Consider the following 20281-nt stretch of genomic DNA (forward strand, 5'->3'; position numbering starts at 1 on the left):
AAACAAAAATTGAGATAGTTATTGAAAAACGATCAAAGCTTGTGTAACTAATTAACAAAAAATTTCAGGTTTTTCAAGCCTAATGTTTCATGCTTAATTATGGATTTCCTAAGCTAAGTTTTCATGCTATAGGTTGCAGAATTAAATTTGTTCATTCTTTTTTATTTTTGAAGGGCATTCTTTTTTATTTATTTCGCTATGTCTTATATGCCGTTTTACAAGATTATTTGGTTACTATACATGATGGCTCTCTATCTCTCGTTTCATGATCTTGTTACATTGATGAGAAAGACCTTTGTCTAATTTCTTTCTCTTGCATCATAGTTTTTTTCTTGTATAAAGTAACTTTGAATGCATTTTCTCTTGTTTTTTTTTTTCCTTCAAAAGTTTTTATGAACAAAGAAAATGAAAAGTGTGAAATGAGAATTGAAAATGGAAATGAATAATAGAAGTACTATAAATTGTTATTCTATTATTATAGAGCTTTTGGGGGGGGAGTGAGAATATTGTTTTGCTTATTAATTTGTTATTTGCACACATAATGGTCATAAACTATTGATCAAAAAGGAAGCTGTTCAAGTAGTTAAAAATGTATGTTATGCTACTAAGTGTCTAAGAGAATTAGAGTAACTTTTATGGAAATAGGTCAGCCCTTTCATTATAATTCAGCAAGCAGTACAAAAACGAAACACCCCTATGGGGTCGACAGAAAGAATCGTTCATTAGAACCTCATGAAACCCTATTCTAGAAGAATAAAATCTCAAAAAATCCCGAGTACACCCACCTTTTGGTAAATTCACGCACTTTTATGCTAACAAAAACCTAGAAACCTCGAAGCTTACATAAAAAGGTTCCAACTAAGGTACTGGTTTTTGCGACCCAAACAAAAATTAAACAGCACTATGGGCCATAGAGACCCAATCCATCCAGCCCACTTGAGGCCAAATATTCCAAACCATGGCAAACCCTAGCATGCACATAATCTCCATCGACGGCAGCAACGCCGCCGGTGCCGCTATCACAACTTGGTCGTCCACCACCATAGCATGATCACTGTCACCATCACCACTTAGCGGATCCAACCCTTTTAACAGGGTAGCCTTGTCCCAATCTGCATTGTTGCTGCCAGTGCCGGCACGAGTAGAGAATTGCAACCAAAACCCAGATGCAGCACAACCACCGCTGTAGCCTAGAACCCCTAAATAGCTGCCGCCGTCAGAGACACAACCCAGCATATCTGGAACCCACAAGCCGCCGCCACCACCATCAACCGATGTCGTCAACCAATCCGCCTCAAAGTCCATGAATCTAACCGGAAAAACCAAGAGCAACTCATGGTCGCCAACATCCCAACTCAAGAAACCAGGAACAGAGTCTGCCCCATATCGATCTCCATCCCCAAACAATAATCCAATCCCAGCCCGAAATCCATCAGGACGATGAATATCGCCATTAACCTCCGTCAAGATAGGGCAAACGGCTGCACCATCCACCACAATGAGGAGAAGAAGTAAGAGTAGGCCTAAACCTACAAAGATCTCCGAGGACAAGCCGTGGAGAAGGTGTAGAGCCGTTAGCCTTTAAGGTAGGCGGTCACAAACCCTAGCAGGGAGAGAGCTAGGTCGGGAGAGAGTTTTCATCTCTTAGTTTTCCAATATTCCAATTTTGTTGATAAAGTTTGATGTGTTTAATTTGTTCATATGTTGATTTATATTTACGCACTCACTTTTATGTACTTGCCAGAATTTTATGTATGATGTGTTATCAATATATTCTAATGAATATTTTTATTGTGAATGCTGTATTTTTATTATTCTTATTTTTCTATTTTGGTGATTCATGATACTTTACTTTACTTTCTATTGTTCTTTTCTTTTTTTATGAGAAACAAAAATTACAAAAACAATCTCCTATGGCAACCAATTTCTAATCTATCAAACATCGAGGTAGGAGTAGCACTAGATAGCAAACTTTGATTCCAAATAGAGCTTGAGTCAAAGGAATTTCCCAACTTGACATGACTATCAATAGTGAAATTTGTCTCGTGAAAAAATATGGCTAAAAGAATTGGAATCAAAGGTAGAAGCAATCCTCTTAATGTTTTCAACAACGACTCGAATCCTCCAAGGGGTGGCAAATGATCGCTTAATGCAGTTAATGAGAACTATTTAATCACCTTCTACTTGAATATTTTTGAAGCCATTTTGGAAAATATTTTACTTTCTATTGCTAGTGATCGATGTGGGACAAATTTTATAAGCTTCCTTAGTTACCCATTCTAACCAAAAAAAAAAAACTTCCTTAATTGGGACATGTTGTCAGGAATTATAGTGCCTTTTCCTAAGGCATTCTCCAACGGATGATTGCCAAAAAAAAAAAAAAAATCAAGAAAATGCAACGACATTTGATACTATTCATCTAAATAGTACGTTCTATAACCAAACAATCTCCAACCAACAAGTTGCAATTTTTAAATCTTAGAATTTTTAATTATTTTTCATATCTATAGTTTCCTTATTATTTTATATTTTCAATGTAGTAGTCAAAATTAACATTTAGAAATTTTGGGAGAAAACTTAAGGAGAAAGTATAGAAATGTTGGATAAAAAGTATTGCAGAAAGTATAGATATGATATGAGTTTCCATTTACAACAATGGTACATCCTCAATCAATCTTGAAGTGAGCAATCAACATAATAATCGTTTTTATGAATCTGCAAACTACACATGCACATCGTGTGGAAACAGTCTCTCTTTAGTAATCTCATCCATTCAAACTACACATGCACATCTTTCCCGGCATAAAAATTAATAACATATTATTGTATCTCTTGCCCCTAAAAAAATCTCTAAATCAAGTAGAAAACAAGAGATACACCAACATCCTTGATAATTAAGAGAGACACGAAAATAACTCATGGTTACCTTATAATCTTCCGCTCAAAGTCTTTCCAAGACTGAAGATGTGATGCCTATAGCCATGCGCCAAGGCCAGGTAAAAGGCTTTGTATATATCTATGATAAAATCAGATAATACTTGATATAATTGATTAAGGACTTGACTTGATATAAGCCACGGCTGTTCAAAACAATATGTGCATACAAAACTTTCTTCATTTAGAAAATAAGTACTAATTAAGGAAATTGACCATATATTTAAGGGAATGGTTGCTGTATAGATTATTGTTATGGATTTGCACTCTCTCAATAGTGCTTAACACTATTATGGACAAACACGACGACTGATGCCTCCCATAGGACCTTGTTACCCACTATATCAGTTTTCAAGTAGTCAACCAAATCGGTACACTTGAGATAAGGCATTATTTGTGGCATTCATGAGACTGCCCTAGTTAAAATAATTTTGCAACATCTTATTAACAAATGTCTGATTTAATTTGATAAAAAAAAAAAAAAAAAAAAAAACTTTCATCCTAAACCGGTTTGGAGCTGTGTGCCTAAACTCTCTCTTATTTGCATACGTTCGGCAATCTAAATCCATTATTTAATCATTTAAAAGTTTAACTAACCTTTGAAGATCATCTTTGCAGAAACTTAATGTAAAAAAACATCGTTTAATCGTTTGATTGTGTTTGAAAATCTGGGTGTGACAATATCGAACACATTTTCAAATTTGAAAAATACAATCTCGTTTTCTCATTTTTGTTTTTTTTTTTGTTTTAAATCATTTTTGGAAATCATTTTCAAAAACATTACCTAATGAAAAGAAGAAGAAAAAAACAAAATGAAAAAAACTACAGCTGTATTCATAGTGCAGTTTTTGTTCTGCCTGCGTATCACCAATCCATCAGACTATGTACATAACAACAATTTACAACCCCGACAGCAAATAGGCGGAGAAGTGGATTGTTTGATCAGTGGTAGTAGTACTAGCATTGAGTATAAACTTGGACCAAGCAATTGATGTAGGATGTCTGCCATGACCATCCCACAGCACAGTCAACCTGCGGTTGTCATGATTTCCGATGCAGAACAAGTATGGGGAAAACCGTCGGGGATGACACAATTCTGGATTTGGCTTGTAGACGGTGGGAAGGATGGTTCCATTAGTCTCGAAGCCCTGAACTGGTTCAGGAAGCCATTGACCTCGTTCAAGATCAAATACATAAATTCCAGGAACCTCCTCCTCTTCTTCATTAATGTCATAATAATCATCCAAGTAAGATGACTCATGCACTTCTTCCTCATGCAGGGGTTCTTTGCTAATACTGGGTTTAGGACTCCGATTGCCAAAAGTAAACAAGTAGCGGTCATTGCAAAGCACCACTCCGGCAGACCATTCACCCCAGAAGTTGTCATCAAGGAAATTCTCATCCCACTTGTGTGATTTCAATCCAAAAGAAAGCATGACATTGGCATGATGCAGACCACCTCACATAGTATAGATGATAAGTTTTTTTCTAGTAACACCAAGAAGCCGTGTCTCGTATAGTGTACCGTCTTCCCTGTATAGAGGCGGTGCCGGCAACCGCTTCCAGTAACAACGATCACAGCGCATCACATATTGATTATATCCCACTGAATAAATACAACCATCGTGGCCAACAGTTGCTCCCCCCAAATTGATGGTCTTGGTAACCACACTCTAACACCCAATCTAATTTTTTTTCTTTTCCAATTGCCAAATTCAAGTGGCGAAATCCCATAATTGTTTCATGTTGACCATAACCATAATTTCGTGTATCCACATCTCCACCAATCAAGTATAAGCGAGATTTTAAACAACAAGGTTGTTGGAGAAAAACCCCCAATAGGTGCATGTAAATCGAAATCTGAACCTGGAAGAGAGAGTTATCTGATTCTATCACATTCAGATCGACATTCAATCATTATGCCTTCGCTGTCAGATGATGCTTCTCCTGCCTGCGGTTCATCCTCGATCACGTACCAGAAAATCGTTCCCTGGCCGAGTACCCTAAAGTAAATCGACATGTCCTTGCCGTTATCTCCGATTGCCATTGCCCTCCTGTTTGTTTGGTTTCTTTCTCCGATTGTGATTCTCCTAACGAAGAGACTTGTGTTTTCTTCTTCTATTGTGATTCCCCTAAATATATAGTACGTTGCTAACCTGTTATTCCTATTGATATTTACCGTTTAACTAATTACTAGCCCAAAAAAAAAAAATACAATTAATCTTGCCATCGTAAACCGCCATCCAAGTGACCCAATCCATCGCCTTCACCTCTGATCACAACCAAATTTGTCTATCATCCTTGTTCCACATTTGAATTTGATGTTGAACCATTCCAACATAGATGCCATGCAATATGCAATATCATCATCCTTGCCGTCTCATGGCTATTCGATCATTCTCAGCATTTTCTTTCTTTTGGTTCTACACATTTGTTTTGTAGATTATTGGTTCTTTTAGTGTGGTAGTCTTTGTGGGTATAACATTGAATCATTGATCCTGTCAATTAAGTATTGGCTCTTCTCTGTACAATTTCACTGTGACTTGCACTTTATTTCTCGTTCTTTGCATTTTTGTGTTGTTTGTTTGGTTTTGCTTGATAGTATAATTTTTTTATTAATCCAATGACGCTTCAACATAGTTGATCTTCACAAGGACTCCTATGTTTTGCGTGTTGAGATTTTCTGGTACTTCGCTAAATGGACGGGAGTTATTTGTTGTGGGCAACAATCCACCTTTTGGCTTTTTAGATATGCTTTAGCAGTATCTTGAACCCTTTTAGTGCTTTGGCACTTTTGCATTGCAATTTATGCCTCTTGGCATCTTTCCCTAAATTATTTGTAATATTTTCCAGATTTTTATGAGTTACTCAAGATGGATCTCATGTTCTACACTTCGGTAACCAATCGATGGTATTTTATGTTTGTCGTTTGTCAAATTATACATTCGTCTATCAATTTTTTTGTGCTTTAGATTTGGTACATTCTTTGGCTTGTGTTTTGTTATTTTCTTGATTATATGATACACTAAAAACAAGCGCGCAATTTAACCCTAAAAAATGTCATCGTTAGTATATGGTAGATAGGGATCGTTCAAGCTGGGAATTGAGGGTACACCTTGTAATTGCATAAACAAATAAAGTATTAAAATAAGTATAAAGTATTATTTACAAAAATAAAACAAAGAATAAAAATATATACAAGTAAACACAAATAGGGGGTTTTAGATTTTTAAATTAAAAAAAAATTAAAATGTAAAATACATATACAAGGGGTGAAACGCAAGGAATAAAGATCAAAACTACAATCATATGCATGAAATCTAATTACAATTCCAATAGTTGATTATCTATGTCATGAGAAAGAAGTTGACAATGTGAAACGTTAAAAAGCAAACGATTTCTCATTTTTTATTTTCCTTGAATAATTAATCAAAGTGAAAGCACCTAAATTAATCCTATTGAACATGCAATCATAGTCTAGAAAGCTAGCTACTCAAGAACACATTCAATGCATAAAGAACAAAGAAATGATGTCAACCAAAGTGCACAACCTAGTATGAAAAAGTTCATCTATTTGCAATCCTCCTTAATTGATTTCGACTTTTGTCCAAAGCCTTCACTACTTATGAAATAGGTTCACAAAACTATTAGGTGAATTGTTTACCTAAATCTAGCTCCAATTACATGCATATATCCTAAGTTGGCCACCAAAGAACACATACATATAAAAGTTTTCTGAATCCAAAATCAATTAAGCAATCTCACATAAACAACATAGAAATCAACATATAGAAATCACAACTTTATTTCAAAACATATAAACGTGCTTTAAACTTTTCCCTTAACGTCATATTAACTAGAATTCATAACTCTACGAATCAAACAAAGGAAAACAAAAGAAAGTATGAAATATACCGTGAAAGATGAATGACAAAGCCTTGAGACGAAGAACTTAAAGATCCTTGAAAGCAAGAAATCTTCTAGGGATGACATAAGGGTGGATGGCGGCGAGGATCTTGATGTATTGCATAACTTATTCTCCTCCTTGGTTGAGACGCAGAGCTTCTGAAGACTAGAGAATGGAGAGAATTTTTGGTATTTAGAAATATGGAAGAAGTGGTGTCTCAAACGTCCCAATGATGCTCCTATTTATAGGAGGATGACAACTTAGTCTCCAAGCCTTCAAGATTGATCCACACAGCATTAGCCAATCAGATAATTCCACATCATCCTTCCCATGTCATCCAACCAATAAGAAGCCTTCATATTAGCACCTTGATTCTAGGGAGATTATTTTTGCATTAATTACATAATTATTTTCTGATTTGTCTCCTCAATTTCGGCCAAGGATGGAGTGTGGAGCTCAAGGAATGTATCTGGACCTGTTTTCAACCTTTTTGTTTATTGTAATCCCTTGAATTTCTCCATGATAAGTTCAAAACGCCACCTTCTTGAATCTTCTTTTATTTTCACGAAAAATCATGTATTTATCCCCAAAAATTACTCATTTTACCTCCAAGACTCCTATAATGTTTAGGGTTCTTCATTTTTCCTAAAATTCCCAAGTATTCTAGAAGAATCTTGAGTTTTGAGTCATCTTGAAGCCACATGGTCTCCTAGTGCCCTTAGGTTTCCTAGCCTCATCAGGATTCCTACTTTGACTGGGATTCTTAGTCGGACCAGGAATACTTCATTTCTTCATTTCAGCTCATTTCTGCATCCCTTGTGCCTTGCCTTTGTTATCTCCAACGTTTCACATCCTTCTCATGTGTCTTTAAGCTCATTTCCTTGTCATTTTCTCAGATGTACCTAGAAAATAGAAACTAAATTAAAAATGATTAAGTAAAGGAAATAACTAAGTAAAATATGGGGAGTTAAATATTAAAACGTCTCATTAATATGCTCATATCATTATATAGGTTTCTTTGTGTCTATATTTTGCTTGGATTTCCCTTTATTTTGCTATTCATAGTGGTTTGTTCAAAGAAATTGTATAAGAATTCTTCTATGCACCGACATTGTAAGTGACCCAACACTTACAAAATAATCTCAACCCTTGATATTTATATTCAATATTTTTTTCTTTTAATAAACAAAAAATGTATTTAATGTATTCAGCTAGCGCCTAATACTTTTTAAACCTTTCGTAAGTTTAAGTAGAAAATAAATGAACGGAAAAGAAGGTAGATTACTATTGTACATATAGCTAGCTAGCCTAAATCAAAAAGTAGCAAAAACACTAGTATTCTTCTCCTCAAGGATTATGAAAAGGCACTATCATGTCGAACAACATGTCCCAAATTATGGGTTTCTTTCAACATTTATCTCACATGACTACCAACAGAAAGTTAAAAGACAAAGCATTGTAGTATAAACATCTACGGCATCGTACATAACAATTATCATAAAATGTACATAAACATAAAACATTAGATGAACAAACTAAAGATACATTAAAACTGCTTTTCTTAGACTCTTAGTATATTTTAGCTACTTGAACTTTTCTCTCTTGATCCTCTTAGTATATTTTAGCTACTTGAACTTTTCTCTCTTGATGAATAGTTTATTACCATTTCGTGTTCAAATTAAGTGGGCTAAAAGAATCGCTATGCCCACTTCTCGGAAGAGGACGCATCGGGGCTACCGGCACGTGACCTACTTTGGTGGAGATAGTTTGGGGCTTGAAGATGTCCCCTTGTTGGCATCCCCATACAGTTGTGAATTATTTGAAGAACTCATTTTTTGAGAACAAATATTGACTAAAATACTAAATTCAAACTTGTTGAGAATAAATTGAGGAGAATAAATAGGACCAAAGGGCCTCTATAAATAGGGCTTGTTTTTTCTCTGTAAAAAATATGAGAGCAATTTTAATAAGATTAGGAATAATCTTTTCAAAACATAATAGGAAAAATTTTATTCATTGAAAAAGGAGATCCATTTTTCTCAGTCTCTTCAAACTTAACCCTCAGGTGAGCATTCCTCGAAGTTTTAATCCATATCACAACAAGAAAGTTCAAACTATAATATGTTATTAACAAGGAGTTGATAAATACATTTTGGTTTGAGGTTTCCTGTTGTGATATGGACTAAACTTTTCCCTGGGAAATGAAAAACAAGCCCCCATCATCAATTTATAATAAACCGCATTTGATTGAACCAGCATTTCATCAGACAGGCTCTATGCAGGAGTTCTCATCCCTTTGGGTCAACCAGTCCCCATGAACAGGCTCTATGTTGTGAAAAGACTTCTCTCTAAAACCAGCAGCATCGTTTGGTACCCCTAGACAATTCCATAAGAAGATTTTTTTAGTGATCAACAACAGCCTCGAGCAAGAGTGCAAGACCCAAGGATACAAAAATAACCCAACTTCGAACTTTGGCTCGACTCTTGTTTGCACCAACTCTCCACTAGTGCTTGAAATGTTTGTCCATATAGCCAGTGCAACTGACCCAACGCAAACACATGAATCATATAGCACGATTATGAAAGGAAATGCCTGAGCCCCTTATGGACATACATAGCACTTCAAACACCAAATAACACAATGAGATTTACAGGAACAAAAACACCAGCACATGAAGAAGGAAAAAAAAAAGGCCGGCCTCTTCAGCTGTATTCATAGGGCAGTTTCTACTTTACCTGTGTATTACCAATCTATCAGACTATGCACATGACAACCATTTACAACCCAGAACAACCCTTACTATATATCTATCTATCAAAAGACCAACTATCTGTATATGCTTGGAAAAACAACAAAATGCCTATATCTTTGTTATACTGTAGCAGCAGAATGAAATTTCCAAGAAGAAAGGTTATCATAAAAAGTATTAAATAGGCCATTAAGTTGAATCAAAATGCATAAAAGAATTGCTCCTCATTAATATCATAATTCTAAGGATACTATTGCAGGTCGAGACTTGCAAGTGGCAACTCAAAGCAACATTAGTGCACAAGATTCTTACTAAAGATTGGTATAAAGACTTCCTTTTTAATCAAAATATTACCACTCTGGCTTCTAGTTGATCACCATCACCAGGCACAACTGAACATAAATATAGAATGCACTACAACTGATACAAAACTTGTGCATTTCCACACCTCCAATCAATCTTGTAATTCATTACCAAGTCAGTTGGCCCCAACAACTATATGACAGTCATTACAGATTAGCTCTACTCATTGCATTTCCACACCTCCAATCAATCTTGTAATTCATTACCAAGTCAGTTGGCCCCAACAACTATATGACAGTCATTACAGATTAGCTCTACTCATCCGAAATACAATTCTGCAGCCTACCTAATAAGCAAGCAACCAAGGAAATACATTTGAAATAAAATCCTTACATAGGTTAAACCGCTGAGGACAACCATCCCTTTACTCAGGACAAAATGTCCTATCTCGATGAAAGCCTCTGGTGCAAATCATCAGCCAATGCTTGCCTCAAGCTTTCCCCAAAGTAGTAAAACGACTTCTCACTGTCATGCACCCTAGGAGGCATCCCATTCTCCTCAGGGTCCTTCCACAGCTCCGGTTCAGGCTCCCTTGCAATCTGGCACAAATTGTGCAGCACACAGCAAGCAACAATGGTCTGTGGCACATGATTAAGACCCACATTCAGGTCCTGCAGAATCTTCCACCTCCCTTTGAGCAGCCCAATTGCCTCAACCACCACAGACCTCCCCTTCATGAGCATTCCATCGAACAGGTTCTGCGCAGGAGTCCCCATCCCATTAGGCGAAAAGGGAGTCAACAAGAAACTGAGCAAAGGATAGCACCAGTCCCCAACAATGTAAGGCCTCACAGGGTGACCACGCACATTGATGGCCTTATCCCACACAATGTCACCGGAAGTAAGCCTGTTATACAACAAACTCTCTCGAAAATGGGTGGCGTCGTCGGTGCCTCCCGGCGCTTTAACGCAAACATCCCAGAAGATCTTCTTGTGGTCAGCAACAACCTCCAGCTGAACAGCATTGTAGCCGTACCTGCATTTGTAATTCGCAGGCAGATTCTGCTTGTGCAGCCTGATCGGAGTGCCATCAATGGCGCCACACATGTTGGGGAGTGACGTCAGCTCCTCGAAGGCCTGGGTGGTTTCGATCAGTCTGCGGCGGCTGACGGGGATCTTGATGAACTCCGGGTAGAGCTTGGTGGCGAGTAGGCGCGTGACCATGTTGGTGATTTTGGAGATAAGGTAGGGCTCGAGGGAGTAGCGGGCGGCGAGGGACTTGGCGGAGAAGCCGTGGGCGAGGCGGGAGAGGACCATGGCGACGGCGTAGTCGGAAGGGAGGGAGAGGTTGGAGAGAGCAATGTGGGGTTTGAGCTTATCGACGACGGTCGTAAAGACGGGATACGACAGGCCGTATAGGGAGCGCCACTGGGCGTCGCGGAGAGGGGCTTCGAGGGACCAGATGTGCTCGGTGGAGAGGGCGCGGAAGGCGGAGACGGAGTAGTCGGAGGCGGCGGCGGCGGCGGCGGAGGAGGAGGAGGCGGCGGGGGTGGAGGGGGAGGAGGAGGAGGAGGAGGAGGAAGGGCGGGAGGAGGCGATGTAGGAGAGGACGGAGGCGATGGTGAAGAAGAGGAGAGGGGCGGCGGAGGAGGAGGTGAGGAGGGAGGTGGGGGAGGTGGAGGTGGAGGCGGAGGAGGCGGTGGTGGTGGAGGTGGGGGAGGAGATGAGGGAGGTGGTTGGGTCGATGGAGTTGTGGAGGTGGAGGAGGTTGGAGAGCATCAGGAGGAACGATTGATCCATGGCTCTGCGTCGACTCTGGACTGAAACGAGAGTTGTGTCGACTGAAGAAGAGCCGATGATTTGAAATTTTTCGATTTAGGATTTTAGATTCTCATTTCACCGGAACTTACCTTTTTATTAAAATGGCAAGTCATTTTTTGGGAATAGTGTATCGAATAAGAAGTAAAAAAGATGAAGCATGTAGGGTTAAAACTTCTCTAGCCCTTATATCCATGATGACTCGCCGGAGTTTAATTCTGATGGACCACACTCAGAATCTATGTTAGCAATAAAGATCTTGTCGTCCGTAGCTTGGATATATATTATGGTGGTGGTGCCGCCCCATTTGTTTTTGTCTTTGGTTTTATGTTACTGACATTTATCTTACTTATTTTATAGCGTGAGGAGCTTAGTAGATAAATTTTTTTTTTTTTTCAAATCTTGAATTTTAACTTATTTTTGTTTTAATGAAGTTATTTTTCGCTAACATATTTTATTGAGTTCAGGTTTGGCTACAGACCAAAAAAAGAAAAAAGAGTTCAAGTTTGGTTCCTTTTTTTACACAAACATGAGCTGACACGAGCACTATATTAAGCTGATTATAACTCTAGTGAGTTTGTAAAGTTAATGCCACACACGAGCTAGCTAGCATCTTCTTGAAAATGACCCTAAACTTGCCGATCACGGTTCATAATGTCAGTTTCTCTCATTTTATGCATTTTTACTTAAAATTCTAAATTCAAATCTCAATTAATAAGATATTGATTATATTCTATGAAGGAACTAATGAAGGTTACAACTAGTTCCACTAAAAAACCTAGCTAGGTTGAACCCATTCCCACCGGTAGTGGATTTTTGTCTGAAATATGGCTTGCTAAGGAAAAACTTCGCCTATGATCCATGCTTACACCCCCGTTTATGAAATTTTATCCATGTTACGAATATTGAAAACAGTCCATAAAACTAAAAGAGTATCAAAGAGCCCTTTGCTCGGTTGAGAAAACAAATGAGATTAATATATTGATTGAGAAACGATCTTGTCCCTCTGTTTATATGAAGAAGTGGCAATAATATTGCGGTCATAATTCCTGAATCAGAAGTCATGGAAGAGCATGAGAGTAGGGGTGTAAATGAGCCGAGTCGGAGCGAATACCAAGGTGATCATGTTCGGCTCATTTGCTTTTTATCGAGTTCGAGCCGGCCTAAAGCTTGAATATTTTTTTCCATGCTCAAGCTCGGCTCGGCTTGAATATTTTTCTTAAGCTCGAGCTGAGCTCGGCTCAGTTTGATTTATTGGACGAGTTTAAGCTTGAATAGGTTCGGCTTGGCTCATTTGACTTTAAATTTAATAAATAATATAAAAAAAATAAAAAAATAAAAGGAAGAAGGAAAATTTAAAATAGTAAACCAAATTTGATGTCTAACCATCAAATTTGGATTTATTGTACTTAAATTCTTAGATTCTCTTCCAATTGAAAAGGAAGGTAATAAAAAGAAATACATATTTGAGATTAGAAAAATTATATTTTTATTTATACTATAAATTTTCATGAGTCGAGTTTTAATAAACAAGCCGAGTTTTAACAAATTAGATCTACTCATGAAAAATACGAGCTACTCACGAGCTAGACGAGCCGAATATATCATTGTTCAAGCTCAGCTCGTTTTTTTGTCGAGCTTCATATTGAGCTCAAACTTGGCTCATTTATCTTACGAACACGAGCCGAACGAGCTAAAATCGAGCCGAATACGAGTCGAACACAAGCTGTATCGAGCCTATTTACAGCCCTACATGAGAGCATCATCAAGCTTCATGAGGGATAATGCCATGATTTTCCTGACACCTAGAAACCGGTTGGCTTTTTTCTCTAATTCACCCACGCGTTTCTCCTTCGGGGTATTTGTAACCTGCAAAGAGTTGCCAAAAAAATGATTAGAACATGTAAAAAGCTGCAACAAGGTTCTGTTAGGTCGAAGGATAATGAAGAAGATATAAAGAACATTGTCTACAGACTCTAGACAGGTCCTGATATCACATAAACAAGGTAGCACTTTTTTTTTATTGCAGAAACAGAAATGACATTGTGAGAAAGCAAGTAGAATTGTCATTTGCACCCCACAAGAGATCTGGCGAGTACTGAACAAGAGAAAATACGTGCCCTAGTGCTTTTGGTGCAGAACAGAATTGACAGGAAATTCTACTAGATAAGAAAGTGATAAAACAACCAGAAGTCGCCATTTGTATCCCAAAAGGAATTTGGTACTGAACAACGAAAAAATATAGGCCAATAAGAATTTTGTAAGGAAAAGGCACCAACAAACCTCCTTATTCTCTTCCCTCTCATGATCATATCGCTTAACCAAATTGTACGCCGCATGGTACATCTCATCTAAAACATGTTCCCAAACAATGGGCTTGTGTACTTTCCACACCATGACTTGTGACTGTTTAGCTGTTGTCAATGATAATTTCTGCAGGTAGATGAAATATTGTCACACAGAAAATAAAGCTCATAATGATACTCGACATGTCTTTACACAGGATAAGTCAACAAAGTCTGTGATTGTGTAATTGGTAAACAAAGTTGAAAACAAAACAGCAGAAAACTAAATACAGTGCCACATGTGCATAAAGAAAAGAAGAAGATAAATGCTGTACCTCCATATGAACGTAGTCATCCTTCCAGAGCTTATAAAGAATATTAGGTGCTTCGTTTTTGTCAACAAAGGCCTCTTTTGATATCTAAAAAGAACCAAGTAAATGAATTACCAAAAATACTACTAGAGTATGTCATATTAGGTCATATAAGACTCATGTACGATATATGGCCAGGTAACCCAGGTGTCTTTTTAGTTTCTTACAGTAATACAGTACACTCAACAAAGAGCAAAATACTAACAGGTTGTTACCCATATCTTAAAACTTTTTGGATAGCCAGTAGTGGGGCACATAGCGGGATAACTACATATTATGCAATAACAACCTATGTCACACAAGACTAGTGTTGAAGATATGGTTAGATCTCCTATTTTCAAAAGAAACAGCTTTTTATTGAAAAAGCAAAAATCAAGTTACAAGGAGGTGGACAAGGAGTCCGCTTTGAAGATCTAAAGAGGGCAGCTACGGCTATAGGCTTAGCATCTCGACTAATAATACTAATCAAAGCTTAGGGGCTTATACTACAGCTGCTTGCCAGTTAAGAATAATGGAAGAAAGATTATAATCCTTGAATTCCTTAGAAATACTGAAATAGAAGCCCATAAGGATGCCCAGAACTTGACTCTATTAGTTTCTCACAGTACTACATTGTGCTAAACAAAGAGAGCAACATATTAACAGGTACTCTACCGAATGTAGAAAACTCAATGGATTGCGAGGAGTGGCACTGTAACAATGTTATTACCATATCTGTCTCAAAAAACTGACCAGCGTTTGACTGGTTTGTCAGTAACCTAAATATTCTATGAGCCTCCTTTCCATATCTTTTCAAAACAATCAACTCCACCTGCAGTATAGAAAATATACTTAGACATCTATCTTGGTGACCTAATGATAGATATCATATATTTGAAAATAACAGAAATCAGACAAACCTCATCATTTTGAAGCAGTTCTATAATTTCCTTCGAGTCTATAATGCAAAAAAATAAGGGAGGTATTTTGTCAATAGCAACTCAATACAAACCATCCATAAGAAAGATAAAGGATGATCAAATTTTTTACAATACAAAATTGAATGAGAAAAAGGGCACCATACCAACGCTATATGGCACATCCCCATCCTCACCCTCACCCTCATCCTCATATGCTCCTGTTACAAGAGGTGCACCGCACAACAAGCTGAGGGAAGCTCTGACACAATCCTTTTTCCTAGACTAAAGCATAGGTAGTTAACTGTGTATGAACGACACAGCATATACTAATCCAAACTTCCAGCTTACCTGAATAATCTGTTTTCACTTTGGTCTCTGCAGTTCTAGTTGCCTTCAGCATTGCTGTTGACTTAACTGCAGTTTCATCATCATGTCGTGCTCTAACATTCTCAACATAAGCCTAAAACCCAACAATTAAATATCAAAGTACATTCAATTTTTTTTTTTAGTTCTTTGATTTGAGAAGAGAAAATATATTCACTTATGGGAGCAGCATACCCAAAAAAAAACAAGGAATGCAATCAAGAGAATTCACCTAATATTGAATTAAAAATGCTAGAGTAAGAGAACCCATTATCCACTACAGAGAAAGAGAAAGAACTTAGGTAATGTTTAGACAATCCATATGATTGTCCACGTTTATGTTACCTTTTTAGTTACTGTCAACCAAAGAATGAATGGGCATTTGAAAGGCAAGCACATTTGATTTCAAGGATCATTTCAACAAACTACATACTACCATACACATAGTTTGATAAAATGCATGAAAACATGAATTTGACAGTCTCTGCTACTAGAAAGTCATACACAGAGCATGCAAAGCATGTAAGCAAAGGTATTTTAGATTAAACAATGCCTAAACATTCTCATCACATTGTTTAACAATAACCACCATTTTCCTTCATTTACATGAATTGATAATTATAAATAAAATGGAAAATAAGAAGAAAACCAACCTTATGCCTTAGACAACGAATGAACTGCTCAAAATTAGCACGCCAAAGAATCACTTCCTTATCATTAGACCCATGTTCTTCACCAATATCCAAATCATCAAACTTGCGCTATAAAATCAGAAAACTGCATATTAGAACATAACTAGACTTCAAGAAATTGCATACTACAAACAATAATCCATGTACCAACCTTCTCCCCAACACTCATACTAGAGGAATTATTCTCACTTTTTTGTGACGGATCATCAGTTTCTGCATCTGTCATAATTAAGAATCTTATTGCTTCCATAGGCCTTGCTGCTGCTAGAACACGTTGTTCTATGGTCTCTGATACTTGAACCATCTGTAAGAGTTGATTGAAATGTTGATTTTTTTTTTTTTTTTTTGAAATAGGTTGAAATGTTGATTTATAAGGATGCACAGTTTTAACCAACAAACTTAAAATGTTCAGACAGGTTCAACTAGGAGAGGTGTTCAAACCTTAAATGACTCAGACCCAAAATTCCAAGTCAGGGTTCATTGTTACTTCACACAGACTTGAAAAGAACATGACTTAGATGAATAATAGTTTATCAGATTATGCGAAAAGGAATAACCTGACTTTGACATAACAAATATGTTCTTCCATCTGTTTATCCCTGACAGTATTAATTCTAACAAATCTGTTTGTTTGATTGGAGTATTTTTATTATTAAGGGACTGTATGAGTTATCTGATATAGACATAAGGGGTATATGTATCGAGCCAAACACAAAAGCATTAACAAATGAGCCAACTTGTCTTTAAGTTAATTGATGTCACTACATAATTAATCATGTGAAGATTAACTAATAATTGAGAGGAACCTGAAATCACACTATACAAACACCGATACAACTCAATCTCCGTCAACAGATGCAACAGAAGATTTAATTATCAAACACCCCACATCAAACTGGCCTACCCGAAACATATTTGACACAAAATATCTAGTTGCATTACCTTAGCAGGTTTAGTGCGTGGCTTCTTTGGACGTTCTTGTTCAGGTGCTTCTTCAAGAAGTGGTTCAGGGGCCGGGCAGCGTTCAACAAAACGGGCAGTCACAAGTCTAACAAAGTTATCTTGAGCAGCATTCTGAACTGCAGAAAGAAAACCCAGAAACAGTACTTAATATCCCCAATAGTAAATAGGCATGGAGAGCACACCAGAAAGTACAGTTAGTCACAAAGTCCCATTAAATTTTTGTTTCCTTCCCACAAAAGAACACTAATGAATTCATAATGCTGTAATATCAAATAGATCATACATTAAAGCAATACCTTGACTGCTATTTGATTTGGATTTCTGATTGGCTCTGTCCATTAATTGTTGCTGTGTAAGTCTACCATGCTCGAGTAAACCAGCAAGAAGTTGTTTGCACTAACAAAACAAACCAAATGTACATAAAACACCAATCGAAATCCAACCCCTAAATTTCACCAAACAAAAAATCCACCCCTAAAAACAACAAAAACCAATACATAAAAAATGAACTAACATCATCATCAAGCTGCTGGGCCACAACCGCCAGAAATTTCGCAAACCTAAGGCGATGGAGTATGTTATCGTACACCGCAATGTACTGAACTTTAAGCCCAGCCTCTGCACAACCACAAATCCACAATAAGCAATTAACTTTACTCAAATTAAACCAATTCAATCTAGGGTTTTACAGAACAGATTCAAAGAATCATAAACCCCCTAACCACAAATTCACAAAAAGCAATTAACTTTACTCAAATTAAACCAATTCAATCTAGGGTTTTACAAAACAGATTGAAATAATCAAAAACCCCCCACAAACAAAAAATTGAGATAAGCAGAAGAATTACTGGACTCTTGGGTAAAGGGCTGGACACAATTGTGCTGAACCAGAATCAGGAGAGAGTTCTTGACTTGCTGGGGAGTGAGCGCCGTCGATCGGATTAAGGCAGCCAGGTTTAGTGGTCCGGATTTCAGAAGGGTTTCGCATACTTTCTGCAAAATCGTAAAGATGGAAAATTTAATAGCGAAGAGAATTGAAGAGTGAAATCAGAGAGAGGGAAAGAGAGAGAGTTACAGCGACGGGTTTGCCGAAGTGTTTGGTGATGATCTGAACGGCGTATTGGATGCCGTTGTTAGTCACCGTCATCTTCTTCTTCCTGTTTGAAGCTCCAGGGTTTCACCAAGGGAGACGCGGGAAATATAAACGGTGGGAGTTGCAGGGCCCAAACCGAACTAAACAGGCCCAAGGCTGTTATGAGCCCGGCCTGGATAAATTAATTATTTCGATGTCCAAATTTTTACAGATCATTTGAGGCCAAGGGAATTTCATTGCAAACAACCAGAAGGTGTGATCGAGTTGGCAACTGGATGCAGTTCATACACTATTTTGCTTTTAATTATGGTCCTATTTTCATTTGTCTGTTTTACCTTTTCAGAGAGGAAACAATTTAAAATCCCCTAATTTTTGCATTTGTTGCTCCAAATTTAAACATTTGAATTTGAATTCAATCTACCTCAAGTATCAAAACAACATGCATATAAAACATTTCTAGCAAAAGAAAACATATCATAGCATTATAACATACATGCATGAAAGGAAACAACTTGATCACATCATATCACTACCAATGAACCTACCAGTAAGTCAGTAACCCACAATATTTGTAGCAATCCAAAATCACTCTAGATTGAACATTACAATTAATCTTGTTTGTACCTAATCTAAAGATAAAGTTAACCCATTGACAATGCATTTTGCGTACCTACAATTAAGATACAAGTGATGCACTCTCTTCAAAAAAACCTCATAAATATCATACCTTTAGTTTTAGATAGTTATATATATATATATATATATATATATATATATATATATATATATATATATAGTTCTCCACTGCGGACGTCCGCAGTTTTTCGATCCGTACGGATTTCCAGTTTTGATCAACTTTTCGATCACATTTTCACATCTTAACCGTTCAGTTTTTAGGTCCTAATGTATAGATCACCTCTGCAAAATTTCAGCAAATTTGGTGATCATTAAGGCATTCAAAACTGCAAATTACAACAATATATACGAACGGTTCCGGTTCGACAGATTTGGTTCGTTCGTGTAAATTGCAGTTTTGAATGCCTTAACGATCACCAAATTGGTTGAAATTTTGCAGAGGTGATCTATACATTAGGACCTAAAAACTGAACGGTTAAGATGTGAATGTGTGATCGAAAAGTGGGGAAAAACACAAAATCCGTACGTTTTTGCTTATCCGCACCTGAGCAAGATTATATATATATATATATATATATATGCACAAGGTAACGAAAAAAGAGCAAGGTAGTTAAAACGTGGTTCCTAATAAAAAGGTAGGAAAAAAAATCATTGTAGCTTGCCTTTCCCTTTAAGAAATTATCTTTGTACTAGGTATCAAAATTCCAAGGCCAAACTGAACTTGATCTCCAAGTAAAAATTCTAGTTGGCTTAAATCACTCACATAATCAAGAACTGCAAGGACCTTTGCACGAGAAAGCCTATGTATAACATAAGTCGACCCTATGGATGGAGAGTCAATTAATCTTGTTTGTACCTAATCTAAAGATAAACTTAACCCATTGACAATACATTTTGCGTACCTACAATTAAGATACAAGTGATGCACTCTCTTCAAAAAAACCTCATAAATATCATACCTTTAGTTTTAGATAGTTATATATATATATATATATATTAAATACTTGTTACTCCTCATACTTTTCCCTGAAAAACAGTTTGGTCCCCCGCATTTTAAATTAAACTGAATAGTCCTTATTCTCTCAAATTTGTTATATATAACAAGTCCAAAATGATCCGAAATGACTATTATGCCCCTAATTTTCTATTATTATTATTATTTTTTATTTTTTTCTCTATTTTTTAAATTTTTCTCCCTTTTTTTTTTTTATATATTTTCTCTCTCCCTCTCTCCTGGCCGCACAGTCTCTCTCTCTCCCTCGACCTCT

The 20281-nt window shown here is 37.0% G+C and overlaps 2 protein-coding genes across 5 annotated transcripts; both read right to left on the reverse strand.

Annotated features, from left to right (window-relative positions):
* Window positions 1–8881: 8881 nt before the first annotated feature.
* LOC133735528 (protein ANTAGONIST OF LIKE HETEROCHROMATIN PROTEIN 1) lies at window positions 8882–11855 on the reverse strand. 4 transcript variants are annotated; one of them, XM_062162930.1, is made up of 2 exons: window positions 10288–11855; window positions 8882–9217 (listed from the first exon to the last, which is right to left on the reverse strand). In XM_062162930.1, the coding sequence occupies exon 1, from the start codon at window positions 11691–11693 to the stop codon at window positions 10338–10340; it is 1356 nt and encodes a 451-aa protein (XP_062018914.1). In that variant the 5' UTR covers window positions 11694–11855; the 3' UTR covers window positions 8882–9217; window positions 10288–10337. The 4 variants fall into 4 exon arrangements, with proteins under 4 accessions (XP_062018914.1, XP_062018916.1, XP_062018917.1 ...); XM_062162932.1 differs by lacking the exon at window positions 8882–9217 and adding an exon at window positions 9229–9382; XM_062162933.1 differs by lacking the exon at window positions 8882–9217 and adding an exon at window positions 9404–9577.
* Window positions 11856–12571: 716 nt separating this feature from the next.
* Window positions 12572–18516, reverse strand: LOC133739997 (uncharacterized). Its single transcript, XM_062167826.1, has 15 exons — window positions 18360–18516; window positions 18133–18277; window positions 17799–17902; window positions 17581–17680; window positions 17264–17400; window positions 16473–16625; window positions 16283–16390; window positions 15615–15726; window positions 15431–15484; window positions 15267–15304; window positions 15077–15178; window positions 14332–14415; window positions 13995–14144; window positions 13464–13580; window positions 12572–12783 (listed from the first exon to the last, which is right to left on the reverse strand). Exons 1-15 carry the CDS (start codon window positions 18429–18431, stop codon window positions 12766–12768), a joined length of 1494 nt encoding a protein of 497 aa, XP_062023810.1. The 5' UTR covers window positions 18432–18516; the 3' UTR covers window positions 12572–12765.
* Window positions 18517–20281: the final 1765 nt, after the last annotated feature.

This window comes from Rosa rugosa, chromosome 3 (genome assembly GCF_958449725.1).
Source record: "Rosa rugosa chromosome 3, drRosRugo1.1, whole genome shotgun sequence".
NCBI classification, from domain to species: domain Eukaryota; kingdom Viridiplantae; phylum Streptophyta; class Magnoliopsida; order Rosales; family Rosaceae; genus Rosa; species Rosa rugosa.